Source organism: Rattus norvegicus, chromosome 1 (genome assembly GCF_036323735.1).
Source record: "Rattus norvegicus strain BN/NHsdMcwi chromosome 1, GRCr8, whole genome shotgun sequence".
Lineage (NCBI taxonomy): Eukaryota > Metazoa > Chordata > Mammalia > Rodentia > Muridae > Rattus > Rattus norvegicus.
Window position 1 is genome coordinate 64,527,236 of NC_086019.1, and position 16,945 is coordinate 64,544,180.

Sequence of the window (16,945 nt, forward strand, 5' to 3'; positions counted from 1 at the left end):
CTTAATACGGATTGGCCCAAGTGCAGCTCGGCTTCAGAGCTCAGCCCAAGGGTTAATCATGTGCTCATGAGCACCCACACTGGAGAGCTGTCCAGTGCTCTCTGAGACAGCTTCCTCAAAGCCTGAAGGCTAGGAAAGGGCCACAGCAGAGGACCAAGGTGACGTTACAGAGGTCTGAAGCAATCTGCAGATTCATGTGGGTTGTTGGTAGACAATGAAAGCAAGTACATTGCCAGTCCTGATTTTGTCCCTGTCAAACCCAAGCAAGCCCTTCCCACATTCTTCAATTTAGAGGAATTATGACCAGTAACAATACACACAACTGAGGAATCACTTCACAGAAGCATGCCCAGAAGCTGCAGCATGCCTGTCAGATTTCAGCCTTGGAAATAGTAAGTTCTCCTTCTGGGCCAGTAAGAAAAAATGCCTCAAGGGAAGTAAAACTGAAGCTCTAGGATAACAGCTCACATAAAGGGAAACCTGTGGTTTCTAACTATAAAACTTGCTTCTTTGAGCTTCCCTAAGGGGGATGTTTTAGGAATGCAACTGTAGCATTAGACCAGGGTCGTATCTACCATGAACACTGTGTAATAACCACTGCATTTGAGATACCACTTTTCTCAACCATTTAAGTCCCAGTTACTCCCAATTTCCATTTTCACTCTAAGGGCTGGAAAGCATCAGTCATTAAATATTTGCAAGAATATATTTCCAAACTACGTCAATTGTTTTCATAAACCTTGATGCTAACTGTGGCCATGACAAATCTGGCTATTTGTAGCTATTGAGGTCTCCCAGCTAATGTGATAAACAAGTAATGAAATTGGGCTTGTTATGATACAAATGACTGAAAACATGAAGAAGTATGCTAGAAACATAAACTTCATGACCCTCCCATAAAGACCAAGCTCATTTACACAAAAATAATATATTGGAGTCTTTCCAAGGCAAGCAATAGTCTGGGCTCTAGAGCTTAACAATTGGGCCACAAACAGTGGTCTCCTAGTCAAATAAAATACAACCAGAAGTCCCACAGAAGATCAAGGAAGGACGTAGCAATACAGACCCTTCATTTCCTTTTATATCTTTGAATTCATTAAGCAGGTTGCATGGCTTAGTGTACAAGGTATCTTATGTCATGGAAAATATCCATTGAATATGTCATATAGCCACACAACTTGCATGATTTCTATAGACTCATGACTTATAGACCTGTAAATTCACCATGCAATCCTAGGGTAGTGACAAGGATTCGATTCACAGCAAATTCCAGCTGCTGTGTAGAAAAAGAGGAGGAAGGAAACACAACAGAGAGGGTAGGCAGAGGCATGCCAAGCATCCCAGCGAATGGCCAAGTTGGGTAATGGTGACCTAGAAAAGGTGGCAGGAAGAAAGAAAAAGGAATCTGGACTATGTACTAATATTATTGTCAAGAGAATATAAACTGTCTCCTAGTCAAGTTATTTTTTTTTAAATTTTTTTTTAAAGATTTATTTATTTTTATATATGTGAGTACACTGTCGCTGTCCTCACCAGAAGAGGGCATCAGATCCCATTACAGATGGTTGTGAGCCACCATGTGGTTGCTGGGAATTGAACTCAGAACCTCTGGAAGAGCAGTCAGTGCTCTTAACCGCTGAGCCATCTCTCCAGCCCTCAAGTTATTTTAAAATGGGTCCTCATCAGTTGTCAATATCACCGATGTATGTGTAATCAGGATTTTCCTCTATATAGGGCTTGTGAGTGTGAGATATAAGAAGATAAACATAAAACGAGATAGAAATTGACACAGCTGAATTCAGGCCTCAAAAGTTGAAGGGAAACCCCCACCACAACAACAAAATAATAGGAATCAATAAATACTGCTAATTAATAACATTAGTATTAATGTCCCAATTACCCAATACAAAAGACAGAGACTCACAGATTGTTTTAGAAAATAAGACCCATCTCTCTGCTTCATCCAAGAAATATAGCTTACCATCAAGGATACAGATTTCCTCAGGGTAAAGGATGAAAAAGGGTATGCAGGCAAATGGCCTGAAGAAGAAAGCTTGCGTAGCCATTTTAATGTCTGAAAAAATAGATTTCAAGCCAAAACTAATCAAAAGAGTAAAGGAAGGCTACTATGTACTCACCAAAGGAGAAATCCACCAAGATGATGTTGTAATTCTTAACATCTATACACTAAGCAAAAGGGTACCATGTTCATAAAAAGAAACATTATTCCAAAAAAATCACATATTGACCCCACACAATGATTACTTCATTAACCCAATAGAAAGACAATGCAGACAAAAACTAAACAGAGAAATGCTGGAGTTAGACTATGCCATTAATTAAATAGACCCACCATATATTTCAGAACATTTCACCTATATTCCCAGCAGCTCAGTCAGTATGGTGAAGGCTAAACACCAGCTCAATCTCTCCATGGCCAATGAGACACATTAAGTGTTGCCTTCAGCACCAGGACTTACCATCATTTTGTGGAGAGCAAGCAATAGCATGAAATGTTTAGGATTTTTCATGGGTGCCCTTTGGCCAATGACTCAACCAGATAGAATCCATTCCTGGTACTGGGTGTTTTACTTGATGGCAAAGACATCAATCTGGGGCACTGTCTCCCTCATTTTTTGGTGACTCCATTTAGACTTCTTTCATAACCTGTATGCTTTATGAAGCTCACCGAGTTATAAATATTTGCAAAAATCTTGCTACTTTATTAAATACCAAAATACTAGTTAGTAACATCAAGAAGGAAAACATTATATGCTACCAATTGGTACAGAAAGAGTCTTTAGCAAAAGTCAAGAAGCAATTGTGGTGAGCACTTCAGCAATTTCAGAAGAATAAACAGTTATTTCAACTTTAGAAAAGGCTTCACAAAACATCCATGAATCGTATGGTGTAAGTTCTACTGAGAAATCAGTGTATGAAATAAAACAGATTAGAAAGGACAGATACTGCCCCTGTGTGTGAATGATTATACAGGAATTCCCCCAAGAAGTCTCAAGGAAGTAAGGAAAGAAGTAAAAAAGCTAATACAGCTCAGAAGTACATTATCAAAGGCTGAAGACATGACAGCAGCACAGAAGACTCAGTCTTATTTCCGTGTACTAATGATGACTCTGTGATCACTCTTGAGAACACTGACTGTCCCTGTTGCAGATGGCTCACCAGGCAGCTATCTCTCTGCTTCTGTTAGTATTCTTGCTGAAGTCTCAGAAATGTGGGAGAGAAAGATCACTGAAGAAAAGGGCTACAATATCTACCTCTTCATCTAGCCCATTGGTTCTCAACCTTCCCAATGCTGTGACCCGTTGATACAGTTATACATGTTGTGACAACCCCCCAACCATAAAATTATTTTGTTGCTACTTCATAACTGTAAGTTTGCTACTGTTATGAATCATAATGTAAATAGCTGATATTTAGGATATTTGATATGTGACCCCCAAAGGGGTCATAACCCACAAGTTGAAAACTGCTCAGCTAGGCTCACCTACATGAGAATTTCACACCAAGCATGGGAACTAGAGCATTTATTTCCCTGCATTGAGACCCTTATCATAAAGGTTCTATAGCACAAGCAAAGCTTACTGTATCCAATAGGATACAGTAAGTTTTCTTTTTGTAGAAAAAGAAAACTCTGATAAAAATCTCCATCTCTCTTGCCACATGTCCAATAAGAACTGCAATGTTCTAAGGCCATCAGGCAAGCTATGTACTTTGCTAAATAGGCTCCTGGATCTTCTGAGGTTGTGAGAGGAGTATCTGGTTCCATTAAAGCAAGCACTTTGCATGGCCGAAATTGAAAGCAGTCAGGCTCCTAGGATTCTAACACAGACCCAAGCCGTAGTCTACAGTAAGCTACTCAGCCACTGTACTGGCTTTATATCTGAATTCTGCACAGGCAGTGAGCTATGACAGCTTACATGTCTTCTCTGAAATGAAGGTCTGATTGAAGTTATCCCTAATTATATGCTGGTACAATGTTACAGCAACCATCTACAGAAGGACAATGTGCAGAGCACCTGACAAAAATCAGACACACACAAAGCCCTAGTATGTGGATCACGTCTAAAGGTGCATCACAGTGCAGCTCAGGGCCTGCCACCCACTGAAACAATGAGTTCTGAGAAGAGAAGAAAACCTTCTCCTGCATTAAACATAGTTTTCCTGGGATTGGAGAGAGCAGCCCTCACTGAGGGGATGTGCATCACACTGTCCTCAGCATCCTCACTTCTGCATTCTCCCAGGATCCCACTACAAGTAACAAGGTTAAGTATGAATTGGGAAATAAAAGCTCTCATCAGGGGTTGGGGATTTAGCTCAGTGGTAGAGCGCTTGCCTAGGAAGCGCAAGGCCCTGGGTTCGGTCCCCAGCTCCGAAAAAAAAAGAACCAAAAAAAAAAAAAAAAAAACAAACAAAAGCTCTCATCAGAGAGAGAGAGAGAGAGAGAGAGAGAGAGTTGTTCCACAGTTCAAAAGCACCACTGCTCACATTTGGGGCAACAAAAGTGCCTAAATGGTACTTTCTAAAGACAACTTTAAGTATAAAGAAATTAACACATCATTTCCTCCCAGGCACTATAAAAACAGCAGCTGAGGGGCTGGCTCCACACCGTCTGTCCCTAGACTATTTTCCTTACTAATATCTCCACAGAGCTGCTGCTGGCCAGGATCCCTGGAAACCAAGTACCAGAGCCCCCATCCACACAGACACTGTTCCAAGCCTCTAGGGGCCGCCTGAAGCCACAGATAGCAGAGAGCCCTATAATCCAGTGCATTTTCCATCCTAACTAAGCATCTGGCGACACTCTGAGGTACAGCAACAAAACCAGCACAAGTTTCTTTTTCCTTCTTTACCATCTAATGGATAGAACGTCTGTTCTTATACAATTTTAGCAATGTCAGCATAAACTTTGCCTTTTTGTCCCCGTAAGTCAAGAATTTACAGCTTTTCAATGGAATGTCTTCTCTTTGGTATAGACTTTGGGACCATTATGAAGTCAAACAAGGGTCACTTGGAAATGAGCTCTGTGGAACCAACACATAGCTAACGAATTATATAGCTTACGTGCCCAGTGTGTCGGTAGTGATCACAGCATGGGCTCACTGAGCAAATGGCCAGCTAATGTCTGGGTAAAACAGAGTAAGACAGCACAGAATACTTGGAATGATAAAGAATTTTAAACTTATAAATTATTTATTACTGAATTTTTTTTATCCAGTATGGGTAATTAAAGCTACAGATAGCAAAACTATGGGTATGTAGGAAGTATTGTATTCATTTTGTGAAAATTAACTTATCAAAACAGGGTAACACAAAGTCTACATAGCAGAGTGTATCATCTGAGTTATCCTCATGGTAAATGCTGAAAGTTACAGCACGTGTGAGCATGCCTCCTAATTTGCTGGGCTCAGGACATTCCTGAAACTTGCAGAGGCCATATGATGAGGCACCCAAGTCCTTAGACACAGCAGGGATGCCAGTGTCGAGCTGAAAAATTAAATAAAAAAGGGGCTGTCTTCCTCATCCAATAAATCAAAACAAAACCCAAGTTTTGGTATTTGTTTCTTGGATAATGAACCATCTTGCAGTCTCCTCTGAGGTACTACAGTATTAATGGCTTGAAAAAGGAAAAGAATAGATGGTGATGTTGTAGACAAAAGGACTTGCTGGAAATGGAGGATGACAGTAGGGGAGAAGCTTGCCATAAATCTACATGTCACAGCACTTGAAGGAGCCGGGCACATGTATGACAAGGGACAGTGGATGTGGAACAGAAAAACTGTGATCTGAGTGGAGGTTTTTAAGGACTGTCAGTGAGGAAATGTGCATGATGGGAACATAGAAACCAAGATAGCCTCTAAGAGAAAAGGTGTCAGCACCTGCACAAACTAAAGTCGGAGGCAGAATGAACACATGTCATATGCTGGTAAGCAGGGGAATTCCAGTGACTTCCAGTGACTCTAACCTTTTCTTTAAATGTGATTCCCTATATGATGCTCTGTCACTAACCTCATAGCTATATTTTACAAATTATTTTTATTTCTATATGTACCGAAAGAGCAAAAACCTTCTTTAGCTTCCTAGTAAAGCAGATCCTACTATTGAACATCCTTTTGTAAAGACATTATATTATATTCCTTAATCCATGAGTTCAAACACAACCTATGAAAATAAGAACAATATATTTGAACTTGAGGTCTCTTCTGTTCCCTCCCCTGTCCTTGTGGTTTCCTCAGAGTACATTTTAGGCTATGTAATCAGAAGCTGGACAACTGACCTGCTGCATGAAAACTCCTGACCCTTTCCATGACTCTGTGTGGACTCTTGTTACCTACACTGAGAATCTGGAAAATGTGTATGAGCCTGCATCTCAAGACAGATGCTCTGTTTCCCTTCTTACTGGGGTGAGCTCCTAAATTTTAGCAATACATAGATTGGGAACAATAGGCACATTTTCTAAAACCTGAGAAGAAAAGGTTTATAACCCAGTTAGTAGTTTTCTGGACAGACAGACATATCCCTATAGCAATGCACCTAAACCTTCTGTAAGCTTCTGGGATTCCCAAGCTCTGGTTCCTTGGGTAGGAATATGGACATTCTGCTGTGTCCTAATAAACAGCTCAACATGCTCAAACCTGGTGCCTCTTCCTGATCCATGTGAGAAGACCCTGGACAAATCACTCACCCCAGCTAGAGAAAGGAAGGCAAATGCAAGAAACCCTGCTGTCTAGATAGAGTGACTAGAACCCATACCATGCGGGGACAGCAGCACTGCCCTTCAAGGATCACCGATAGATTCCTAGAGGCTCAGTGTGGACACATCAGAGGTTAAAACCTCTAGAGGGACAAGCCCCATAGTATTGTGACAGTCAACTCCATTTCCGTGGTAGCCAATGAGGAGGAAAAGTTCTCATGCTTCGTGATGGGGAAGGATCTGCTTTTAAAAAACTGCAGAGCCTTTTCCTCACTGGGCCAGGGGTAATGAGCTGGTCAGCCATAGCCCCACCTTCTGGGGCTATTAGAGCTGAAATGACAGGGAAAGGGAAACCAGCTCTGACCACCTGGCTAGCCTGTGCCAACCAGATGTAGGATGAGATATACAGCAAGGCTGAGCCCAGAGTTTCGGCTCATACAGGACTTAGTGCACCATAAGAGGACTTTCACTATGGTCCCTTCAACTTAACATATATCTAAATTTAAACCAAAAAGCCACAAAGTATACAAAAATCCAAAAACAGTTTCAACAAATTTAGCAACACCAAAAGCAGACTCCACATGGCAGGAGTGTTGGAATTAAAATAAATTGGACTTTAATAAAAACTAAGATTAACATGCTCAGAGCTCCAATGAATAAAATATACAATGTGCAAGAATAGACGTGCTGCTCAAGCAGGGCAATGGAGGCCAGGAAGTAACCAGAGTAGACGTGCAGCTCAGGCACACATGGGCAATCAGGGTCAAAGAATAACCAGAAACAAATGCTGGAAATCAAACCACTTAGAACAGAAGATCCTAGAAGTCTGGGAGGCATAAGCTCTAAATGTGCTGTGGGAATACCTACAAGAGAGAACGGAGTGCAGGGTGGAGCTGGCACTACATGACTGAGAAGTCCCCTAAAGCAGTGTTAGGAGGCTCAGAGAGTTCAAGCAGGATCAATGCCAACAAAACTGCCGCTAGGAACAGCACTTACAAACTGAAGACAAGTCAGAAAGGGAAAATCACCAAAGGAACCAGGAAGAAAATGTACTTACCTACAAAGAAAATAACATAAGAATTACAGCCAATTCTCAGAAACTATGTAAGCAAGGAGGCAATGAAGTGAAACACTCAGGTATTAACAGAGGCAGGTGGGGAAGGGTGTACCTTGTAAAATTCTCTAAGAAAAAGTAAAACATTCTCAGAGAATAGAGAAAGAATGAGGAATTGTTACTATGTGTTCACAGATGGTGGAAGGATGAGGATTTGTAACTATGTATTCACAATATCCATGTTAGCTTGCTATTATGTAAAATTAGTTATAAATGCATAAATGCACAATGCAACTTAAGGATAAGCACCAAAAGGCCAAAAGAAGTGAAGGCTTAAAATGAAAAGTTAAAGCTGATATACTAAGAAAGGAGAGAAAATGGAATCAGGTTTAATTAAAACTACAAAGCCAAAAAGAAAAGAAAAAGAATAAAAAACAAAAAACTAGAACAAATAACAAATCACAACAAAAAGCTAAACCTGAAACCACGTTTGAAATATACACACATACCTGTGAAGAGTACATGGACTGTGAATGTATGGGAAGCTAGTACGGACCAGAACAGCACAGGACCAGCACTATGCACTTCAGATACAACTAATTTCAAAACAAGAAAAGTTATCAGAGATAAGAAAGGCACTGGGTTGGTTTTCTAAAAACAAATAATAACTATAACTGGGAACATACTGCATGCCTACATGAGACAGCTACCTAAATGGTACCACAGAGAAAACAGATAAATTGCCATTATAGCAGAGTCTTTGGCATCACACTACCAGAAATGGGCATATCCAGCAGGCAGGCAGAACATCAATAAGGACTTGTTTGAACCCAATAATATCATTAATCATGTAGATATAATTGATGTTTATAGTCTGCTTCATGTAACCACACATAACACAGGTTTCTTCTCAAATTTGCATGGGACACTGACCAAGACTGACAACATTTAGAACCATAAACATTCTTTAACCATTTTAAAATAATTAAAAATTATATGATGCCTACTCATATACTACAGTAGGATTAAACTAGAAATCAATAACAGAAATATAATCCAGAATAAATAATATACTTCACAACTAAAAAAAAAAGCTCCTAAGAAAATTTAGAATATCTTGAACTACATGAGAACCAAAATACACTTATTAAAAGTTATGAACACCATGGCAGCCATTCACATAAAGAAAGTAACATACTAAATGCAAATATGAGAAATAATAAAGGCAGTCTCATCTTCCTCCTTGGAATCCTGAAAAGGAGATAAAACTAGACCAGCGTGAGTGGGTGGACAAAGGCAATGAGCACCACAGCAGAACCAACAAGCCTGAAGTCAGAAGGTCAATGAGGGAAATCAGGGAAACCAATTTTAAATGATGGGTAAAATTGGCAAGCTATTGACTAAGCTAAGAAAAATAAAAACAAAAAGAGAGAATACATATTAATGAGGCATCACTATAGATCCTGTGGATATTAAGAGACTAATAAAACAATACTACAAACAACTCTGTGATCAATAGTTCTATAGTCCTTGCTCAAGGTCACAGAAAAAGAAGCAGAAAATGTAACTAGACTTCTATCTATTTTTTAATGGAATCAATAATTAATAATCTAAAACATTAAGCACCAGTTTCATACAGACACTAGAAAGTTCTAATAAACATCCAAGAAAGACATTATATTAAATCTCTATACTTCCTTTGCTGAACTAGCAACAGAGAGAATGTTTAGCTACTCATCCCATGTGGCCAGTATTCAAAGCCAAAGGCCAGCACAGAGACATCTCAAGGAAAGAGAATACAGACCGATTTACACAGTGAACATGGATATAAAAGTGCTCAGCAAACATTAGTAAATCTAATATAACATTGCATGAAAAGCATGATACATTCTGACCAAGTAGGGTTTTTTATAGCTATGTTCACATTTGAAAACCAATATAATCCATCATGCCAATGAGCTTAAAAATAAAAGAATTATATGATCTCATCCGTGAATGATAAAAATAATCATTTAACAAATTGAACACCCACTCGTTGAGACAATAACAACGAAACAACTCATCAGGCAGAAGGAAAAGGAACCTTCTTTAACTTCATAATAGCAACTACAAATAGCAGCTACACTTAACCTGGAAACTTCCCATTGAGATCAGAGGAAAGCAAGCGTATCTCTTCTGACCATTCTTTACTGCATCAAACTGGACGTACCAGTTACTGCTGTGAAGTGGAAAAGGAAATAAAGGCAAGCAGGCTGGACAATGCACAGCTCTCAGGAAAGAGGCTCTTCAATAGAGTCTTCCTGCATGGTGAAGATTTCAGTGGTCTTCAACCTGTAGCCAGCAAGCAGCTGTGGCCTTCAATACTATAACCGCAAAGAACTAAGACACACCAACAGCGTGGGTGAGCATGGAAGCAGGCCGAAGCCAGGAAACCTTAAAGGAACTCACAGCCCTTCTGTTAACTGTGTGTGCGTGTGTGTGTGTGTGTGTGTGTGTGTGTGTGTGTGTGTGTGTGTGTGTGTGAAAGAGAGAGAGAGAGAGAGAGAGAGAGAGAGAAAGAGAAGAGAGAAGAGAGAAATCTAGTCATTTATTATAAACAATAATTCATAAAATATTAAATGACACAAAAGAGGTATATGCTATAGCCATATATACTGGTGACAGTTATAAAACATTATTTTCAAGTAATATTTTCCTCAAATTACATGTATTTAAAAAAGGACCAGACAACATATAAAATTCCATTGTGATTTCTTCCAAGTACTTGGTGATTTGATAATTTTTATTATATCCTTGGGGACTACCTGTATTTTAAAATTTTATAGAATATAATTGTCCTGTTTAGGTTTCTGTTGCTGTTATAAACACCATCACCAATGAGAACTTGGGAAGGGAAGGGTTTTTCTGGGTTAAACATCCTGATCACAGTCCATCATTGAAGGAAGTCAGGGCAGGAATTCAGGCAGGAACCTGGAGCAGGAACTAGAGCAGAAACCATGGAGGAGTGCCACTTATTGGCTTACCCCTCTTTCATCACTTATTCAAGTTGCTATCCTATACAACTCAAAACCACCTACCCAGGAGTGGCACTAGCCACAGTGGGCTGTGCACTCTCACCATCAATTATCAATAAAAAAAATGCACTATAGATTTGCCTTCAGATCAATGTGCATCAGCACATACAAACTCACAGGGTTTTTGACAGCATGCACAAGGCTCACATAGTTTCAAGACAGCCAAAATCCCAGCATGGAGAAGTGGGTACAAAGTCCTACCCATAACCAAGAATCTATTTGCAATTGATACTTGCTGGGGAAAGGAAAATCTGTTTTCCCAGTTGAGTGACAGTTGCATATCAACCACACTTTAGGGAAGGCTCAGGAGTAGTGGGACAACACACAACAGACTCCCTGGGTTTGTGTGTGTGCTTATTTTGTTTTTGAAAATTTTTTAGTCTTTTTGTTTTGATTTTGGAGGATTGTTTCCATAGAGAAAGAAAGTACATGACATTGGAGAGTATAGAGATGGGGAAGAGATGGAAAGAGTTGGCAGAGGGAAAGAAAAAATGATCAAAATATAGTGTATTGAGAAAACAAACAAATCCCAACACTAACAGAAACAAGCATGGCTGCCTTAGTATGTATGGATATCATGGCTAAAAAGAGCATACTTCATAACAACAAAGCCTCAACTCATTAAGAGGATACAGCAACGCAAAGTCACATAGAGTAGTGTAGCTTATAAAGATAAGGATAGAATCACAGAAAGGAAGAGGGACATCCATGCACATAACAATGTGACAGTTGCTCAAGTAAATGTGGCAACAGGGAGAAAAGGAGGTGGCTAACCTACACTCCCAAAGCCAGACCATAAAAATCAGGGACGGCGTAGGAAGGCGCGGACTGTGACAGGGCCACCAGCTCCAGCAGTTCAGGGACGCAGAGTCCTGGCAACTACACAGCAAGCTTTACAGATTATATCATTTGACAGGACATCGAGAATCAAAGCCAGCAATGTTTCAGGCACTGCAGCAGGTCCTGGATCACAGCAGTACAATGTCTCTGACAAGCATGGGTTAACACAATGCTGTTACACACAGGACACACTAAGCACACGACCACACAGTAACATGATTCTTTTCTCTGAATCAGAACGTGGTCATAAGAAGGCAAGATGAAACTCAAGTTACTGATACTCAAATTTAGCAGAATCTGAATACTTTCAAGTTGTTTTCGTTTTCCAGAATGTTCATTTTATACACAGCTGGTGTGCAAGTCTTCTTGCCTCATTAAGAGAGTGTTTTACGGCGGAAGAAGCTGAGGAAGAGGGCAGCATGGTTAGGTAAGCAGTACCAACTGACCTGGACCCCTGAGATCTCTCAGACACTGAGCCACCCATCAGGCAGCATGCAGTTGATATGAGGCCCCTGATACATATATAGCAGAGAACTGCCTGGTCTAACCTCGTGAGAGAAGATGCAAATAACGCTTGAGAGACTTGATGCCCCGGGAAAGGGGGAGGTCTGGTGCCATGGGGGAGGATCTGGAAGCATCCTCCTGGTGATGCAGTGTGGGAAGGAGGTATCAGACAAAGAGCAGTGGAGCATGCAGACTGGGATGGGGATGAAGTCTGGACTGTAAAAGAAGACTAAAGAATTAAAACGAAACGAAGCAACAATAACAAAAAAGAAAAAGAAAGAAATTAAACCACAGAACTAGAAACTAGAGAATTCTAAAAAAATAAAAAGTAAAAAGATGACACAGGAACCGAGGAGCAGTCAGGGAGAGGATCCTTCTGGTCTCTGCTTGCTCCCAGAGCTGAAAGCAAGTCACAAGGAGCATTATCACAACCGAAAGCAGAGGAAAGACCACTGCTTCTGCTCCAAGAGACCCGCCTGGAGCCCTCAGGACACACGAACCCAGGAACAGTCTGGGACTCTTAACGTTTCTGCCTATGCCCGAGCTGACTCAGTCACACAGCTCTTTGTAACCCAGATCCAGCTGGGAGAAAGTCAGACTTCAGGACTGCTGACACACAAGCTTACAGGACGGTCAAGCCACTGTCAGAGACAGCAAGACCACCTAACACCAGTGAAAACTAGACAGTGAGAGGCAAGCACAGGAACCTAAGCAACAGAAACCAAGACTACTTGGCACCATCAGAGCCCAGTTCTCTCACCAAAGCAAATACTGGATATCCCAACACACCAGAAAAGCAAGATTTGGATTTAAAATCACATCTTATGATGATGATAGAGGACTTTAAGAGGGACATAAATAATTCCCTTAAAAACACAGGACAACACAGGTAAACAAGTATAATCCCTTAAAGAGGAAACACAAAAATCCCTCAAAGAATTATAGGAAAAAACAACCAAACAGGTGATGGAATTGAATAAAACCATCCAGGACCGAAAAATGGAAATAGAAACATTAAAGAAATCACAAAGGGAGACAACACTGGAGATAGAAAACCTAGGAAAGAGATCAGGAGTCACAGACACAAGAATTACCAACAGAATAGAAGAGATAGAATAGAGAATCTCAGGGACAGAAGATACCATAGAAAACATTGACACAACTATCAAAAAAATGTAAAACACAAAAGGCTCCTAACCCAAAACATCGAGGAAATCTAGGGCACAATGAGAAGATCAAACCTAAGGATAATGGGTATAGAAGAGAGTGAAGATTCCCAAATAAAGGGCCAGTAAATATTTTCAACAAAATTACAGAAGAAAACTTCCCTAACCTAAAGAAAGAGATGCCCATAAACATACAAGAAGCCTACACAATTCCAAATAGATTGGACCAGAAAAGATATTCCTCCCACCACATAAGAGTTAAAACACCAAACAGACAAAAGAAAGAAAGAATATTAAAAGTAGTAAGGGGAAAAGGTCAAGTAACATATAAAGGCAGACCTATCTAAATTACACCAAACTTCTCACCAGAAACTATGAAAGCCAGAAGATCCTGGCAGATGTCATATAGACTCTAAGAGAACACACATGCCAGCCCAGGCTACTACATCCAGCAAAATGGTCAATTAACATAGATGGAGAAACCAAGATATTCCATGACAAAACCAAATTTACACAATATCTTTCTACAAATCCAACCTTACAAAGGATAATAGATGGAAAACTTCAACACAAGGAAGAAAACTACACCATAGAAAAAGGAAGAAATTAATCTTCTTGCAACAAACCCAAAAGGAGAGAGCCACACAAACATAATTCTACCTCTAATGACAAAAATAACAAGAAACAACAATCACTATTCCTTAAGATCTCTTAACATCAGTGGACTCAATTCCACCAATAAAAAGACACAGACTAACAGACTGGACACATAAAGAGGACCCAGCATTTTACTGCATGCAGGAAACACACCTCAGTGAAAAAGACAGGCACTGCCTCAGAATAAAAGTCTAGAAAACAATTTTCCAAGCAAATGGTCCTAAGAAACAAGTTGGAGTAACCATTCTAATATCAAATAAAATTATTTTCAACCAAAAGTTATCAAAAAAGATAAAGAAAGACACTTCATATTCATCAAAGAAAAATCCACCAAGATGAACTCTCAATCCTGAATATCTATGCTCCAAATACAAGGGCACCCACATTCATAAAAGAAACCTTACTAAAGCTCAAAGCACACATTGCACCTCACACAATAATAGTAGGAGATTTCAACACCCCATTCTCATCAATGGACAGATCATGCAAACAGAAATTAAACAGAGACATAAAGAAACTAACCGAAGTTATGAATCAAACAGATTTAACATTTAACTATAGAACATTTCATCCTAAAACAAAAGAATATACCTTCTCAGCACCTCATGGTACCTTTTCCAAATATGACCATATAATTGGTCACAAAACAGGCCTCAACAAATACAAGAATATTGAAATAATCCCATGCATCCTATCAGATCACCAAGGACTAAGGCTAGTTTTCAATAACAACAAAAACAACAGATCACATTTGAACAACGCTCTACTCAATAATGAGTCAAGGAAGAAATAAAGAAAGAAATTAAAGACTTTTTTGATACTTTAATAAAAATGAAGGCATAACATGCCCAAACTTGTGGGACACAATGAAAGCACTGCTAAGAGGAAAACTCAATGATCTGAGTGTCTCCAAAAAGAAACTGGAGAGAACATAGGCTAGCAGTTTGAAAGCACACCTAAAAGCTCTAGAACAAAAGAAGCAAATACATCCAAGAGGAGTACACAGCAGAAAATAATCAAACTCGGGACTGAAATCAACCAAGTAGATACAGATATCCCAACGTAATCCAATGTATAAACAAACTCAAAGAAAAAAACCACATGATCATCTCATTAGATGCTGAGAAAGCATTTGACAAAATCCAACACCCCTTTATGATAAGTCTTGAAGAGAAGAAATCAAAGATCTCAGAAGATGGAAAGACTTCCCATGCTCAGGGATTGGCAGGATTAATATAGTAAAAATGGCCATCTTGAAGAAAGCAATGTACAGATTCAATGAATCCCCATCAAAATTCCAACTCAATTCTTCAAAGAGTTAGAAAGAGGAATTTGCAAATTCGTTTGGGATAACAAAAATCCCAGGATATCAAAAACTGTCTTCAACAATAAGAGAACTAGTGGGGGAATCACCATCCCTGACCTCAAGCTGTATTACAGAGCAATAGTGATTTTAAAAAAAAACTGTATGGTATTGGCACAGAGAGAGGCAGGTACATCAACAGAATAGAATTGGAGACCCAGAAATGAACCCACACACCTATGGTCACTTGGCCTTTGACAAAGGAGCTAAAACCATCCAGTGGAAAAAAGACAGCATTTTCAACAAATGGTGCTGGTTCAATTGGAGGTCAGCATGTAGAAGAATGCAAGTCCATGCATTCGTCTCACCCTGTACAAAGCTTAAGTTCAAGTAGATCAAGGACCTCCACATCAAACCATATACACTAAAACTAATAGAAGAAAAAGTGGGGGTTGGGATTTGGCTCAGTGGTAGAGCGCTTGCCTAGGAGGCACAAGACCCTGGGTTCAGTCCCCAGCTCCGAAAAAAAGAAAAGAAAAAAGAAAAGAAAAGAAAAAGTGGGGAAGAACCTCAAACACATGGGCAATGGGGAAATTTTCCTGAACTCAACACCAATGGCTTATGCTCTAAGATCAAAAATCAACAAATGGGACCTCATAAAATTGCAAAGCTTCTGTAAGGCAAAGGACACTGACATTAGAACAAAATGGCAACCAACAGATTGGGAAAAGATCTTTACCAATCCTACATCTGACAGAGGGCTAATATCCAATATATACAAAGAACTCAAGAACTTAGACTCCAGAGAGTCAAATAACCCTAGTAAAAAGTGGGGTAACAGAGCTAAACAAAAAATTCTTAGCTGAGGAATGCCGAAGAAAGGCTGAAAGGTACCTAAAGAAATGTTCAATTAGTCATCAGGCAAATGAAAATCAAAACAACACTGAGTTTCCATCTCACATCAGTCAGAATGGCTAAGATCAAAAACTCGGGTAACAACAGATGCTGGTGAGGATATAGAGAAAGAGGAACACTTCTCCATTGTTAGTGGGATTGCAGACTGCTACAACTACTGTGGAAATCAGTCTGAAGGTTCCTCAGAAAATTGGACAGAGGACTACCAGCTATACCACTCCTGGGTATATACCCAAAAGATGCTCCAACATAGAACAAGGACACGTGCTCCACTATGTTCATAGAAGCCTTATTTATAATAGCCAGAAGCTGGAAAGAACCCAGATGTCCTTCAACAGAGGAATGGATACAGAAAATGTGGTACATCTACACAATGGAATACTCCTCAGCTCTTAACAACAATGACTTTATGAAATTCATAGGCAAATGGATTGACCTACAAAAAATCATCCTGAGTGAGGTAACCCAATCACAGAAAGCCACACATGGTATGCACTCAATGATAAGTAGATATTAGCCCAAAAGCTTGAATTAGCCATGATACAACCCACAAACCACATGATGCTCAAGAAGAAGGAAGACCAAAGTAGGGATTCTTCAGTCCTTCTTAAAAGGGGAAACAAAAACATTCATAGGAGGAAATAAGGAGACAAAGTTTGGAGCAGAGACTGAAGGAAAGGCCATTCAGAGCCTGTCCCACCTGAGAATCCAGCCTATATA

At 39.8% G+C, this 16,945-nt stretch overlaps 1 protein-coding gene across 21 annotated transcripts in view; it reads right to left on the reverse strand.

The window, feature by feature from the left end:
• The window catches only part of Wdr27 (WD repeat domain 27), a 118,199-nt gene that overhangs the window by 21,861 nt on the left and 79,393 nt on the right, over positions 1-16,945 (reverse strand). The window contains exon 24 of one of the 21 annotated variants that reach the window (XM_039100031.2): positions 8,276-8,362. The exons of the other annotated variants lie outside the window; for them this stretch is intronic. Coding sequence (XP_038955959.1) covers positions 8,312-8,362 — 51 coding nt within the window. The 3' untranslated portion in view covers positions 8,276-8,311. The remainder of the gene's footprint in view (positions 1-8,275; positions 8,363-16,945) is intronic. 21 annotated transcript variants of the gene reach the window in all.